The 15883-nt window shown below is 42.6% G+C and overlaps 1 protein-coding gene across 2 annotated transcripts in view; it reads left to right on the top strand.

The window, feature by feature from the left end:
- Positions 1 to 3522: 3522 nt before the first annotated feature.
- The window catches only part of Ticrr (TOPBP1 interacting checkpoint and replication regulator), a 37498-nt gene continuing 25137 nt past the window's right edge, over positions 3523 to 15883 (top strand). Inside the window, exons 1-6 of one of the 2 annotated variants that reach the window (XM_057756363.1) lie at positions 3523 to 4185; positions 8208 to 8487; positions 9046 to 9048; positions 9946 to 10172; positions 11606 to 11834; positions 14045 to 14174. In XM_057756363.1, coding sequence (XP_057612346.1) covers positions 3523 to 4185; positions 8208 to 8487; positions 9046 to 9048; positions 9946 to 10172; positions 11606 to 11834; positions 14045 to 14174 — 1532 coding nt within the window. The remainder of the gene's footprint in view (positions 4186 to 8207; positions 8488 to 9045; positions 9049 to 9945; positions 10173 to 11605; positions 11835 to 14044; positions 14175 to 15883) is intronic. The other variant, XM_057756362.1, reaches the window with a different exon arrangement.

The raw sequence follows: 15883 nt of genomic DNA, 5'->3' as shown, positions 1-15883 counted from the left end.
CTAGGTAGCATCAAGCTGACGAATCATCATGGGGGTCCAGCTGGCATCTTAATCACGTTGCCTGACTAGAGCCTGATACTCTGCCCCCTCCTTACCATCACTTCCTTACTCCTCTACTCTTTTATCATCTTTCAGGCCCTAAACCTCGAAGTTATCATCATAGCCTGCAATCTGTGGGCAGCTACTTTTAGCTCCTCCACACCTGGAAAGTATTTTTAACACAACCGTGGTTCAACATTCCCCGCACCCCCAGGAACCTTGGTCCAAAGTCACTGCCATAAAGTGTAGACCAATAGTCTCCACGTTTATTTGATGTTTCCCCTTAAGAACACAGGATTACATTAGAGGGGCTAAAGAGATGGCTCACTGGTTAAGAGCACTTGCTGGTCTCCAGAGGACCAGAGTTCAATTCCCAGCAGCCACATTAGACGTCTCACAACTGTAGTTCCAGGTCCAGGGGACCCAAAGCCTCTGGACTCCATGGGCACCTACACTCATGTGAACATGCCCATACGCAGATATAAAGATCTACTCATGATTAAACATAATAAAAGAAATCTTTTAAAAGTAACATACAGAGGGGCTGGAGAAATGGCTCAGAGGTTAAGAGCACTGGCTGCTCTTGCAGAGAGGTCCTGAGTTCATTTTCAGCAAACACATGGTGGTTCACAGCCATCTATAATGGGATCTGGTGCCCTCTTCTGGCATGAAGGCTTACATGCAGACTTACATCTTTTTAAAAAAATACACATAGAAAGGTGTTGAATCTGTATCCCCAACATATGTTGTTGTGGTCCTGCCGCAGCCTGGATTCAGGTGCTGAGATGGGGAAGGGGTGTCAGTGCTAAGAAATGAACTGTCCGACCACAAGATGAGTTTCACACAAGTGGATCGCCCTGAATAGCTCTAGTCGTCTTTATTTATATGAAGAAACAAGCGTATTTTTCCATAATAACAAACAAGTTTTTCTCATTTTTCAATGTTAACCTCCAGCAAAAATAAATATGTCAAGTATGTATTTTCCCAACTTTTATATCGAAACATCTTCAAACCACAAACAACACTTATCATTTTGCTAGCTTGGCCAAATACCGAGCCAGATCCTGTCTTTACAAAACTAAAGGAGATAAACATAGGCACACATTTTCAAAACAACAATCCCATTTAAAGTATATTTATAGAAATAAAAGTGATCTGCCTTTCAGAATCAGAACAGCTCCCAGGGTCTGAAGTGATAGCTGGCATCCCCAGACAAGAAATTTGAGAAACATCAGCTCCTAAAGAATTTCAGGGGAAAATATTTGAGAAAAAATGGGATTTCCAGGAATGATCACATCTGTCTCATGCATGATCAACAAAATGACATTAAAACCACCAAGAGAATCATCAATATTACAAGAGAGAAGAGAGTATGCAGGCCACGTGGCCCCAGCAGTATTCTGCACCATAGTCCACTTGCTGGTCTCTGCCGAGTGACTGTCCCCGAGGGCTGCGCCTCATCTGGAGACCTGTGGACAAGTACTCATATATTGGTCTGAAACTAGGTTGCACAGCTCCCAATAATATGTATATTTAATAAGCAAGTTATGTGTAGAGACTTTAAAAATATTTATTTTATGTGTATAAGTGTTTTCATACATGTATGTATACACACTTCACGTATGTCTGGTATCCATGGCAATCAGAAAAGGGCATCAGACTTCCTGGAATTGTAGTTATAAATGGATGTGAGCCACCAATGCATACTGGGAATGAACCCAGATTTGATTGAATTATCTTTTTTTTCTTCAATATACAGTTGGTATTCTAGGAATGGTGTCATATTATTTTTATGTGTTTATTTGTGATTGAATTATTAACATTAATGTGAGGCTTTATTATAGGAATTTTACAAGGCTGTGTGCCCTGTTTTGGAAAGAAATTTTAAGTTAACACTCAATCAGATAATTCTAAATCCCTTAATCTGGTACCAACAAAAACTCATAGGAGGGGCAGAAGAGACGGCTCAGTGGTGTAAAGCAACTAGTTCTTGCTGAAGATTGGAGTTCAATTCCCAGCACCCACATGGTGGCTCACAACCATCTGTAACTTCAGTTCCAAGGGATCCAACGTCATATTCTGATCTCTGTCCACAGGCACGCACATGGTACCTATATATGATATCAAAACACTCATACATTTAAGATTTAAAAATAAATAAATAAAATAAGTAGTATCTAGTGGCCAGGGGTGAGGCTGAGAGAGAGCATTGTCAACAGGTACCTACCAGGCCCTGGGTTCCATCACCAGCAACCATCCCCCAACATACATAAATTAAAAAGAAGAAAAAGAAACACCTATGGCTGTTGGAGATGTTGGTACAGGTGCTTGGCTGTCCAGCATGCACAAAGCTGTGGATCTGATCCCCAATGCCCCATAAACAGGATTTAATAGGGGCATGCCTGCAATCCAGCACTGGGGAGGCGGAGGCGGGGTGATCAGAGAGGTTCAAGGTACATCACCGATTTGAGGCCTGTTTGGGATACAAGAGAAAGTCACAACAATCAAACAAACAACAAAAACAAGTTTAAAACAAAAAGTCACAAAACACTAGCATCTATTGAATGGATGAGGGTTAAGATTTTTTTTTTTTTTTTTTTAAAGGCAGGTTCTGGGAATATAGACGTCCTGGTATAATTTTTTTTTTGCACCCAAATAACTGACTTAGGTACTCTCTGGTGTGTTGGTTGTTTGCTTAGTTTGTAAGACAGCCTCCCAGATGTTCTGCAGACTCTTCGTGGATCTCACTGCTTCTATTTTGACTCCTTTAGTGGTCCGTATATCGAATTCTTCCACCTAGGACCCCGAATCCTGTCACTTCCCTTCCTTCCCGGAAACCTTTCCCCTGGCTTCCTGTCCTTCACAGGATCCACATCCCTTCCACTGTACTCCCTGCTGCCCGGCTGGTCTGGAACCCTCGATCCTCCTACCTCCGCTTCCCGAGAGTGGAGATTATGAAATTCATCTTTACGGAAAAAAACTAAAGCCTCCGTCATCGGATTCTGTTCCCTAAAGACTTCAGAGTAGTCTAAAGAGAGTCTGACCCAAGCCACGCCAAACCCTGGCCCGCACACCGCCCAGGCTCCGGGGTCCCAGGAAACAAGCCCCGCCTCCCACACGCACACGCCCCCGAAGTACCGCCTCTTTAAATTTTAAAACGAAGGCTCAGGCCAATGAGGACTGAGTTTCTCCCCCGGAATTCATCGCCCCGCCCACAGTCACATCCTTCACCAATCAAACGGAGCTTTTCTACACTCCTTCCAGTTAGGGTTAAAAATGGGAGTGCTTACGTAACTCACGTTCAGCTCGCAGCCAATAAGAAGCAAACTTGGGAACCAGCTCCTCCAATAGCGGCAGCTGTCGCGAAGCGCGGGAGGCTTCGGAGCCTTAGAGAAGCGGGCAATGGCGCTGGTTCACTGAGCAGAGTGCCTTGCCTCGGGAAGGGCAGCGCGCGGCCGGGGGTGAGCCCGGTGGCGGCCGAAGATGGCCTGCTGTCACAAAGTGCTGCTGCTGGTGGACACCGCGGGCGAAGCCGATCGCCACAGCCCGGCCCGGCGCGCCGCCCTGCGCCTCCTCACTTACCTAAGCTGCCGCTTCGGCCTGGCCCGGGTCCACTGGGCCTTCAAGTTCTTCGACTCCCAGGGGGCCCGGAGCCGACCCTCCCGCGTGTCTGACTTTCGCGAGCTGGGGAGCCGCTCCTGGGAAGACTTCGAGGAGGAGCTGGAGGCCAGGCTCAGGGATCGCGCTCCCGGCACCCACCTGCCCGGCCCGACGCCCAGGGCCACCCACACGCACGGCGCCCTGATGGAGACGCTGCTAGACTATCAGTGGGATCGGCCGGAGATCACGTCGCCCACGAAGCCCATCCTGCGGAGCAGCGGCCGGAGACTGCTGGACGCCGACAGCGAGGCCCGGGAGGCCCAGACCGCGTTCGGGGGCTTTGGGAACGCCGTCTTCCTCCTGGCGCCCTGTCCGCACTCGCAGAGGGAGCTGCTGCAGTTCGTGTCCGGGTGCGAGGCTCAGGCCCAACGCGTGCCGCTAACCCCCAAGCAAGTGATGGAGAAGGTGCTGCCTAAGAGGGTCCAGGAGGTCATGATCGCCCGAAATATAACCTTGTACTGGGTGGACAACACCGAGCGGTCCAAGGTAAGGTGAGAGCGGTCTCGGATCCAGGACTAGATCCAGCTAGAACTTGGCAGGCTCTGTAGAGGGCCATAGACCCAGAATGAACGGTGTATCATGACCCCGCGTCCCTCCCGAAAGAGACCCCTGCGGGTCCCAAAGAAGGACCGTTTTCCCCAAGAAAATGAGTAGATTCTGAGTATTTACTAAGTACGAGTGTGGAAGAGCCTCTGCGCTTTGGTAGCTGTGTGCTTTCGCGTACTTAGTTTTCCTGCACAGTACTTTGTTCCAGCATGTGGAAGTTTGGTTCGGCCAGGCCACGGATCTTTTTTCTTTTTTGGTTTTTCTGAGACAGGGTTACTCTGTGTTGTCCTGGCTGCCCTGGAATTCACTCTGTGGTCCAGGCTGGCCACGAACTCGCAGAGATCCACTACCTCTGCCTCCCTGGTGCTGGGATTAAAAGCGTGCGCCACCACAGCCCGGCTCAGGTCACAGATCTTGACTGCTTGTTTTGTCTTGTGCTGCCCTGTCTTCCTGCACCTCTAGTCCTCCCTCTTCTAAAGCTGTAGAAACCTGTCTTAACTTTTGTTGTTGGATTGGCGTGGTGGCCGCCCAGCCCACACCTTTAATCCCAACACTCAGGAGGCAGAGAGAGGCAGGTGGATCTCTCTGAGTTCAAGGCTACATAGAGAGCTCCAGACAGCTTGGGCTCTGTAGAGAGAGACTCTGTCTCCAAAACAAACAAAACCAAAAACGCTTTGTGGTTGTGGCATGTAGAATTGTGTCTATTCTGTTCGAGTTGGACACGTCTGTCATTTTCCATCTGTTCTAAAATACCACTTCAATGATGATGGCCTATGGGAAGCTGAGGCAGGATTGTCACAGCTCATGCCTAGCCAGGCTCCATAGAAAGATTTTTATCCCCAAAAAAGCAAGCAAACAAAAATCTCAACCTTGACCTCTTGGTCTCTTTCATATGTATATATGTAAAATTATAAGGTGAAAATATATATAAAGTTTAATTTTTATTTCTGTTACATTATTTATTAAAGATATGAATTAACAAGCCGCTAAAGTAGAGCGGTGACTAAAATAGAGTTTATTCTCTTTATTTTTTTTTCTTCAAGACAGGGTTTCTCTGTAGCTTTGGAGCCTGTCCTGGAATTCATTCTGTAGACCAGGCTAGCCTTAATCTCACAGAGATCTGCCTGCCTCTGCCTCCTGAGTGCTGGGATTAAAGGTGTGTGCCACCACCGCCCGGCCTAAAATAGTTTATTTTCTAGTGTGGAAGATGTGTTAAACAGATGAGCAAGTAAGTGATGATTTCAAAACTTGCTCCAAAGAAAAGAAGTGAGGGTGAGGCCAGGCAGGTGGTCAGTGTATTAGAGGTGTCCTTCGGGAAGAAGGCCTTTCCTAGCAGAATTGAACAGTGAATGAGGAAGACCGTGAAGGCTTGAGAAGAACATTCCCAGACAAAGTTCATTCCCAGGGTGTGAGCTGGGAATGAACTTTATACATTACAAATATAAAGACTAGGATCTGGGGTTCCATGAAGCACTGGGGAGAACAGAGTTGGGAAGGCGAAGTGCTGCTCCACCAGGTCTGGCTTGAGTCATAGGTTTTGTTCTGTTCAATGAGAAGATTTGGACAGTGATTTACACAGGAGGAGAGCTTCCACTTCCTAGAATACACAGCTCTAAACCAGGAGTTGGTGAAATAGCAAGACTAGAGATGAGAAGTCAGCAATAATCATACAGAATGTTAAGATTTAGGGGGAAGAAATGGGAGGTAAATATGATCAAATACATTAAAAGAAATTCTCCAAGATTTAATCAAAATTATTTGGCTTTATTTTACGTATGGGTGTTTTGTCTGCATGTATGTCTACAGGGGCCAGAACATGGTGTCAGATTCCTTAGAACTGTAGTTATAGGTAGTTGCCAGCTGCGATGTGGGTGCCAAGAAGTGGACCTGGTTCTAGAAAAGCAGCCAGTACTCTTAACTGCTGAGCCATCCCTCCAGGTCTAATGAAAACATTTTTTAAATCTGGGTGTAGTGGATCTCTGAGTTCAAGGCCAGCCTGGTCTATGTAGTGAGTTCCAGGACTCACTAGAGCTACACAGTGAGGCCCTGTCTTGAAAAAAAAAAAGGAACAACAAAAACAAATAAAAATTATGTTAAGTGTTAAGATGACTAATCAGTTAGGAACACTGATTGCTCTTCCAGAGGATCTGTATTCAATTCCCAGTACCAACCTGGAGACTTACAGCTTTTTGTTTTTGTTTTTTTGTGAGCTAAGGTTTCCCGTGTTGTCCTGGCTATTTTGAAACCAAGCTGGCCTTGAACTCACAGATATCTGTCTGCCTCTGCTTCCCCAGTGCTGGGATTAAAGGCAGGTGCTAGGATTAAAGGCACACACCACCACCGCCCTGCTTTTTAATGTGCATTGGTGTTTTACCTGCCTGTATGTCTATGTGAAGGTATTGAATCCCCTGGAACTGGAGTTACAGACAGTTGTGGCTTCCACCTGGGTCCTGGGCCTCTGGATGAGCAGCCAGTGCTCTTAACCACTGAGCCATCTCCCTGCTCCTTGTTTACAACCTTTTGTAACTCCACTTCCAGGGGATCTGACATCTTCTTTTGGCCTCTGAACGGCACCAGGCAAGCAAGTGGTGTATACATTCAAGAAAAACACCTATATACATATAATAATAAATTATAAATATATATCTACACACATATATACATACACATGATAAATTATATATATATTTAATACATGTAAATGAAAAGTCAACATGCTCTATTAAGCTTTGCCTTCATCTGCAAACAGCCCCACTCCACCTTTCCAAGCTGGTCTTGGCTGAAGCAGTTTCAATAGATTTGCTTCTATCCTTTTGGCAGAAAAAAAAAGTCATAACAGTGATATCTGAGCTAGTTTGCTTCCTTCCACATAGCAGTGAACTGCATGTATGATAACAGATTAATTGATGAATTAAGTGTTATTTGCTGTTACAACACTTAAATGGTGTGCACAACTGAAAGAATACTTTCAGAATATATTGTGTTTTTTGTTTCTAAAACTGAGACCGGTGTATAGCTCAGGTTGTCCTGGAATTCAGTCTTCCTGCTTTAGCCTCCCAAGAGCTGTGACATTTAGTTGATCCATCAAAGTCCATGGAAGTGTCATTTTTACAAACATGAAGGTGGTTTCATTCTTGGACTGGTTGTGTTCTGTCTGCATTTATGTCTGTATTACTTGTGCTCTTGGTGCCCTTGCAGTTCAGAAAAAGGTGTTAGATCCCCTGGAATTGGAGTTACAGATAGTTTAAGGTACCATGTGGCTGCTGGGAATTGAATCTGGGTCCTCTGGAAGAGCAACCCAGGACTGAAGAGTATTTGCTGCTCTCCCAAGAGGACTTGAGTTTGGTTCCCAGCACCCATGTTGGGCGGTTCATAACTGTATGTAGTGTTAGCTGGCCTTTGAGGACACCCACATACACTGCATATACTTATACAGATATATGCATATAAATAAAACATGAAAAGCACTAAAAAGAGGGCTACTTTAAAAAAGAATCTTTTCTTTCTGTGTAGTTTATATTCATTTGTGTTTCATGTGTGTAGGAGGGCAGTAGGCAATTTTGGGTAGTGTTGCTCAAGTGGAACTCACCAAGTAGGTTAGCCAGCCAGTGTGCCCTAAAGATAAACACTCTATTTCTCGGTGCTAGGATTAAAAGCATGTGTCACTGTGCTTGGCTTTTTAACCTGGGTTCTGGGATTTGAATTCAAGTCCTTACACCTATAAGGCAAGCTCTTTATTGGTAGTCATCTCCCCAGTACTCTGTTTTCTTGAAGGAATGTTGTGTGGTAATTATGACTGTGTAGTAATAGATGCTAGCTGTTATTTGAACTTGGTTCAACAGACACATTAATTGTATAATTTGACCCTTTAATGTTTGTATCAACTTTTCCCCAATTTCCTCTAGTTTATTCATAAATGCTTAATTTACACTAACCTAAACTCTTTGTCATGTTCATTTTAGTTGTGGGCCTCCCCAGACCATGTTGGGTACTGGACGGTTTGTGAACTGCTCCACCATGGAGGAGGCACCATCTTGCCATCCGAAACCTGGAGCCTGGGTTTTACTAAAGTCAGGGAAACGGTACTGCAGAGTGGTGACAAGCTGTCACATGAACCTCACCTCTCCCCGTGGATCTCAGCTCTGCCAATAGATGCCACTGTAAACTGCTTACTCTATAATTCTCCTGAGTATGAAGCCTCATTTCCCCAGACTGAAGGGACATTGTTTCTCCCTGTTAAAGGTAAGCAAATAGCTTTTTAAAAGAATCTTATTTTTTTTCCTCAAGGCATACTTCCAATTTCTTTAGCATTTCCTATAGCCAGTACTCAATTTCACTGAAAGAATTTTAAAAATCCATAAGCAAAATAGACACCACAGGAAGACTGAATTGTAGTACGACTGCCAGTGCACATGTGAAAGAAACAAGGGAATAATCACAAGAACTTTTCAGCCCTTCCGAAAAAGAAGGGTAATATTGTTCAGATACCCAAGCACATTGCGTTGTAGAAGAAAGTGATAAATTAGAGATCATATAAAAAGAGGATGATTACAGAAGAAATAAGTTACAAAATCCTCAAACAGTTCTTGTTACCAGGAAAACCAACAACCTCACAATTTTTTTCCCATATGATTTACTACGTGGTGAAGCTCATTCTGAATACATCTGTATTCACAGGGAAATACTGCATAGAGATGGATAATTTAAACTATGTTGTAATTATGCTCAGCTTAAGGATTTTTAGTGTTTTTTTTTTTTTTCTTTGTGGTTTTTTGTTTGTTTTTGAGGTAAGATCTCAAGCTGGTTTCAGACTTGCTAGCCTTGAACTGCTTGCTGGTCATACTGCCTCCACCTCCTAAATGGTGGGATTCTAGGTGTATGATTCAAGAGTTGGCCAGTTTAAAGAATTTTTAAGAGTATTTTTGGAGGCTGGAGAGAACACCTGCTTGGTTCCTAGCACCCACATGGTGGCTCACAACCATCTGTAACTCCAGTTTCAGGAGATGCAACATCCTCTTCTGACCTGAGGACACTAGGCACATGTATGTACACATACATACACATATATAAACACTCTAACACATAACATCCTCTTCTGACCTGAGAACACCAGGCACATGTATGTACATATACATACACATATATAAACACTCTAACACATAAATTTAAAAAAAATTTAAAGAGTACATTTGTTTAAGCAGTTTACCATTCAGCCTTTGGAATTATGAAGATAATATATAATACAGTTTTTATAAGATTTTTTTTTCTATCTGGTACCTTGATATTGAACCTAGAGCCTACATGCTAAGCAATTATCTGCCACTGAACCATATTCTGATCTTACCAAAGTAGGCTTTTTTTTCTTCCAGTTCTGTTTTTGAGTCTTCTTTGAGACAGGACCTCAGTATGTTGCCTAGGCCACTCTATCTTCCCCCTCAGGCACCTGGGTGCTGGGATTATGGACATTTACCACCACACTAGTCAGGGAGTCTTATTTTTTGTGATTGAGAAGTTCTGGTACCATACCCATTGTGTACCTCCTCTGATAGCGTGTAGACCACAGGCTAAGGGTTGAAGTGTGAATTGAGTGACATTACCCACTGTCTCAACTGGAAATCTGATTCTTTTCATTCTTGCTATGAAATCTCTTTTAGAAACTATTTCATACATTAAAATTTTAATATTCTTTATTTCTACCAGGAAAAGAAATTCAAGAAACATGGACAATCTCCCTAGAGCCCTTAGCCATGCATCAGAGACATTTCCAGAAGCCAATCCGAATATTTCTAATAGGCTCAGTGGCCCAGTGGTCTCTCTCAATGAGTAGTGAGTTAGGCACAGACAACTGGATGCTACAAAGTCCAGGGGCTCAAAGGCTGTTGTTTCAGGAGCTGGTAAGCAGGTTGACTGCTGAAGAATTCCATTTGGTAGGTGTCCTCCACACGTCGGGGATTCTTGTCAATAGCACTGGCGAGATGGGACAAGCTTGTTAACAAAATGCCAAGGATCGCCTACCTGATCGCTCTTACTGAAACTGGTGGTGGTTCAGATGATGCTGTTTATACTGGAGCATGGCAGAAATAATGATTATTAGTGAAGAAACCATTTGTGAAGTTGCATACATTATGAATCCAGTTAAGTTAAAGAACCTGAATTTACATAGGGAAAAGGTAGTTGACCCAATGAGTATTGAATGAGAATGAGATGATGGGTGGTTTCTCACTATTTATTAAATATTCTGTAATATACTTTGATTTTAATCTATTTAAGAAAATGCTGTATAATGTAAAATTAAATATAATAACTTAATAGGTACTCGAACTTAGAACTGTCTTCTGAAAGGAACGCAAATATATCCAACTTTGACTTTAAAATGGTGGCTTCTTTTGTTCCTTTTGCTTTGGTTTTTTAAGACAGAGTCTCACTTTGTAGCCCTTGCTGGCCTGGAACTCAGCTTTGTAAACCAGACTGGCCTTGAAGTCAGAGATCTGCCTGCCCCAGCCCCTTCAGTGCTAGGATAAATATTGTGTAGCACCACACCCAACTATGATGTCTATTTTGAAATTACTCTCAAATTCCTTATTTTTCTTTGCCTTTGTAATCTCAGGGAAATATCTTCATTCTGGATCCTGTGGTAAAAGATTCTAGAGGAAGATTCTAGATCTGTGGGAACTGTCTTAAGAGTTGCATGTTCCAGTGGAAAGAACACTTTATTGTGTTATTACTAATGTGATACAAAACTTGGTTATAATAGGTAGACAAGCTTGGGGAGTCAGGCATCTGGATTAGTTCTCAGCTCTACGGCTCAGATGTTGTGTTGGCTAAATCCTTCAGTGATTTATTGCCTCACAGTGAAGTACTTTGTTCTGAAGTCAGGTGTACCTAGTAGCATTTTCTTACACCAACAGGTGACCTTGAACAAGGAGCTTTTTCCTAAGCTTCAATCCATCCTATAAAGTGGAAGTGATAATCATTTTAAATTGAGTGCTTGTAAGATTCGGCAAACGTGTAATGCATGTATATATAGCTGTGCTTACTTTGGTTGCCATATTCTAGACTTGAGGAAAGTGGGCCAGGAGTTCTTTATTCTATTTCCCAATTGAATAAATCTTGTTTTCCTGCTTCTCACTATTAAAATAAAGCAAATACAATTGGAAGGATGCAGAGACAATAAGCACATAGTAAATATTACTGGCACTGTAAACTTTTCCTTATAGGTTGAGATTTAGGGACTGTATAATTAGTAACTGTGAGTTCTCTTCTGCCACTGTCAGCCGACGATTGTTCTGTCTCCTAGTAGGCTACATTCTTTTAGGCATATTGACAATAATAGTCTCGACTAATTAGCATTTCTTTGCAGGTTGCCAGTGTGGATCCTGGTGAAGGCTGGCCCCCCATCACAGGAGTTATTTCCCCATTCTCTGCCAATGCTCTGATTCTCACAGTGTTCCGAGCCAAAGAAGCTGAATTTCAGAGACATTTTCTCCAGACAGCTGAAGGCCCCCAGGAAAAGACGTCCCTTTTCTCAGATGTTGTAGATAGTGTACTGAATCAGGTTCATAATTTATCTGAAGATCCTGTTTCTTCTGGTAAGTTTTCCCACCAGTAATTAGCATGGCATGAGGTGGTTTGCAGTCTCTCTTCCAGCCCTTTCCATCATGCAGGTAGTGGAACCCTAGGATGTCGTAAGACAGATAAAAGCAAGCCCTATTATACGCTATAGGCAGTTTAAGTTTCTAGTTTTAGAAAGCCCGAAGGCCTTCAGCTGAAGGCTCTAGAACACTTTGAAAGTCGTCATAAGATGAAACCTGGCTTTTTTTTTTTTTAATATTTATTTATTTATTATGTATACAATATTCTGTCTGTGTGTATGTCTGCAGGCCAGAAGAGGGCACCAGACGTCATTACAGTTGGTTGTGAGCCACCATGTGGTTGCTGGGAATTGAACTCAGGACCTTTGGAAGAGCAGGCAATGCTCTTAACCACTGAGCCATCTCTCCAGCTCCAAGCCTGGCTTTTTTTTTGAAGCTTGACTCTTACTATATAGTTTATGACTATACATGTAGATGGATAGGACATAAAAGTAGAAGGAGATTAAAAAAAGCAGGAGGGACATGGGTAATAACAATGTACAAAAAGACAAAATATTCTATATTTCTCTCATGTGGGCCCTGTCTTTCTGTATACATACATATATATGTGACATGGAAGCTGGAGGTGGGAAGGGGAACAGCAGAATTGGGACAGGTTAGGAAGGGGTGATAAATATGAACAGGGTTCAATGATGCATGATAAAAGTCCCAATGAAAAAAAATTTAAATGAATGAAAATACAGTGAAACCTATATTTTATACACTGAAAAATTAATTTTAAAGCTTGGGGTGGAGAAGGCTGCATGAGAACTGGAGAGATGGCTCAGTGCTTAAGAGCACTGACTACTGCCTGGAGACCTGCGTTCAATTCCCAGCTCCCACATACGGCTCACAACCATCTGTAATGAGATCATGGGTGCCTTCACAGCTGTCACAGGCACTACACAAAGTGGCGCACAGACATAAAATTACAAAAAGAACCGTGAGGACTGTGGAGATGGCTCAGAGGGACTAAGAATGCTTGCTGCCCAGCCTGAGAATCTAAGTTTGATCTCTGGAACCCATGTATAGAAAGAAAGAACCAGCTCTACAAAGTTGTCTCCTGACCTCCATGTGCACATTGTTACACACACACACACACACACACACGGTAATATAATTAATAGACAAAGGTGCACTATATTCATAAGTAAACTGCTGAGTGCATGTTTTTCATTCCATAAATAAGAGGTAAAGGTGCTGCTGTGGAAAGGAGTGAAAGGAAAGGTTGGGATTGGTATTCTAGAGATATGGCCGAGTGGCAAGGAAGAGAATGTGGCCCGAAGGCAAGAGTGTGGGCTGGAAGAGGGCAGTGGATAGTACTGTGTTCTTCTATTGTGTTTATGTTAACTCACTCTAAATTCAATTGCTGCTTTTTAGGTAGGATGATGTATTAGCATATTTGAAATAATACATATTAACCAAAGCAATGGATTATTTTGTATCTGCGACATTGTCTTATTTGTCAAGTGTGTGTAGGCTCTTTGTAAAGTCTTTAGAAACAGGTCAGAAAGCTATTTTAGAATACTGTAAAGCAGCATTCTGAGTATTTTGCCAGAGTGTTCTAGCATGGCTCAGTTGCGTGGAGTAGGATAAGTTGGCGTGATGCCGTACTGTCCAGGCTCCCCACCATTCTTTATCCTGATACGATCCTATTCCTGAGGTCCTCCTGAAGCTTGGTCTGGTGCTCCAAACATCCTCCAGCAGGCCTGTTCTAAGGGTGCCTGCTCTTCTATAACTCGGCGTCGTATCTTACTGTGTCAGAATTACCAACTTGATGCAGCATGATGGTTCTGCTCTGTGGTTTTAGACTGCTTTTATGTTAGTACATTATTTATTCTTGTACTAAAAGGCACTTTTAAAAGGAAGTAAATTTTTTAGTATAGAAAAATAGCATAATTTTAAAATGCATTTAGAGGAATATTTCAGAATAAGATCAAAGGTTGTGAGAATAATAGGAGCGAAAGCTTCAAATTGTGTTTGTATTCCCCACCCCCTTCCACCCTTATCGCAGACAAGATAGACCTGCAGGAGTCAGTGATGCAGAATGGCGGTTGTTATTAACAATGAGCATTTACGTGCCCTTTGGAGAGAGGGAGTCAGTCCAGGGACAAAGAATTGAATTTTCTCCTTGGTTCTTATGTCTTCTTCTGTTTCTGTCCTTTTAGCCCCCTGTGTTCCAGAGTGGGCCCAGCAGGAGCTTAGTCGTACCAGCCCCTGGAGTCCAGCTCTTATGGAAAAGTGGTTTCCTTTCTCTAACGTCAGTGGTGCCACTTCAGACTTGATGGAATCATTTTGGTAAAGCTTTATACATCTTTTTGAATATTGATTATTAAAGTCAATAGTCAGATGTGAACAGGCTTGTCACAAGGGAGCTTACCCTTAAATAACTCAGTGTCATGTTTTACTATTGCAGATTTACCAACTTGATGCAGTATGGTGGCTCTCTGCATTTTGCATTACTATATTATTTTCTTGTACTAAAAGGCACTTTTTAAATGAAGTAAATTTATCCTGGATATAAATAGAAAATAGGATAGAAAAATAGGATAATTTTTAAATGCATTTAGAGGAATATTTCAGTCAAATATAAATACATAGTATACAAGCACATTTATCTCCTTTAATCACTGTTATATTGCTATGAAGAGACACTGTGACCAAAGCAACTTATAAAAGAGGGATTTAATTAGGTGTTTACTTTCAGTTTCAGAGGGCTAGTCCATGACTCTCATAGTGGAGAGTATGGCAGCAGGCAGACAGACATGGTTTGGGAGCAGTAGCTGAGAGCTTACATCTGATCGTTAAGTTGGAGGCAGGTCAAGAGAGAGATGAGGCCTGGTGTAGGCTTTTAAAGCCCAGTCACACACCTTTTCCTACAAGGCTACCCCTCCTAATCCTTAGTAGTCTACCAACTGAGGACCAAGCAATCAAATGGGAGTGCGTCTATGAAGCCATTCTCATGTAAACATCACACTGTTTATCTATCTGTATAAATATATGGCAGCAAGAAACATTTAGAACTACGTATCAATGAAAGCAGAAATTAAGCAAACTTGAGTTGCTGAGATGGTTCAGTAACTAAAGCTGCCAAGCCTGATGATTTGAGTTTCATCCTGAGAACCAAATGGTGGAAGAAGGGGTAACTTCTGCAAGTTACCCTCTGACCTTTACATATGCACCATGGCACGTGTGTCTCTTCTGCTGCCTGTGACTCTCGATGTAGAAAGTCTTAGCTACCATGTCTGTCTACGTGCACCTTTGTTCCTCATCGTGATAAAATGGACTATACCTCTGAAACTGTAATCCAGCCCCAACTAAATGCTTTCTTTTATAAGAGGTGCTATGGTCATAGTATCTCTTCACAGCAATAGAACACTGACTAAGAAACATAGGCTTCACTGACTATTTTTCTAAAGAGAAATTTAAGAACCAATTAATAAGAATCAAGTACAAGAAGGGATAAAGAGGGCTGGAGAGATGGCTCAATGGTTAAGAGCATTGCCTGCTCTTCCAAAGGTCCTGAGTTCAATTCCCGGCAACCACATGGTGGCTCACAACCATCGGTAAAGAGGTCTGGTGCCCTCTTCTGGCCTGCAGACATGCACACAGGCAGAATATTGTATACATAATAAATAAATAAATAAATAAATAAATAAATGAATAAATAAATGAATGAATAAATAATTTTTTTTTTTTTTTTTTTTAAGAAAAAAGAAGGGATAAAGAATCAGTATTGCCAGGCGGTAGTGGTGCACGCCTTTAACCCAGCACTCAGGAGGCAGAGACAAGCGGATCTCTGAACGGGTCAAGGCCAGCCTGGTCTACAAGAAACCCTCTCACAACAAAACAGAAAACAAACAAACAAAATCCAAGGTCAAAATAAAAGTTCCTCCTCCCATGACATGCAGATTTTCTGTAAAACTTTAGTACATGAGGCAGTGTGGCATTAGTGCACAAATAAACCAAAACAGAAGAGGACCTGGAAAGTGACTGCTATATGTGGC

The sequence above is a fragment of the Chionomys nivalis genome, chromosome 23, assembly GCF_950005125.1.
Source record: "Chionomys nivalis chromosome 23, mChiNiv1.1, whole genome shotgun sequence".
NCBI lineage: Eukaryota > Metazoa > Chordata > Mammalia > Rodentia > Cricetidae > Chionomys > Chionomys nivalis.
The sequence above is the reverse complement of the archived record's forward strand: the minus strand, read 5'-3'. Positions and strand labels throughout refer to the sequence as shown.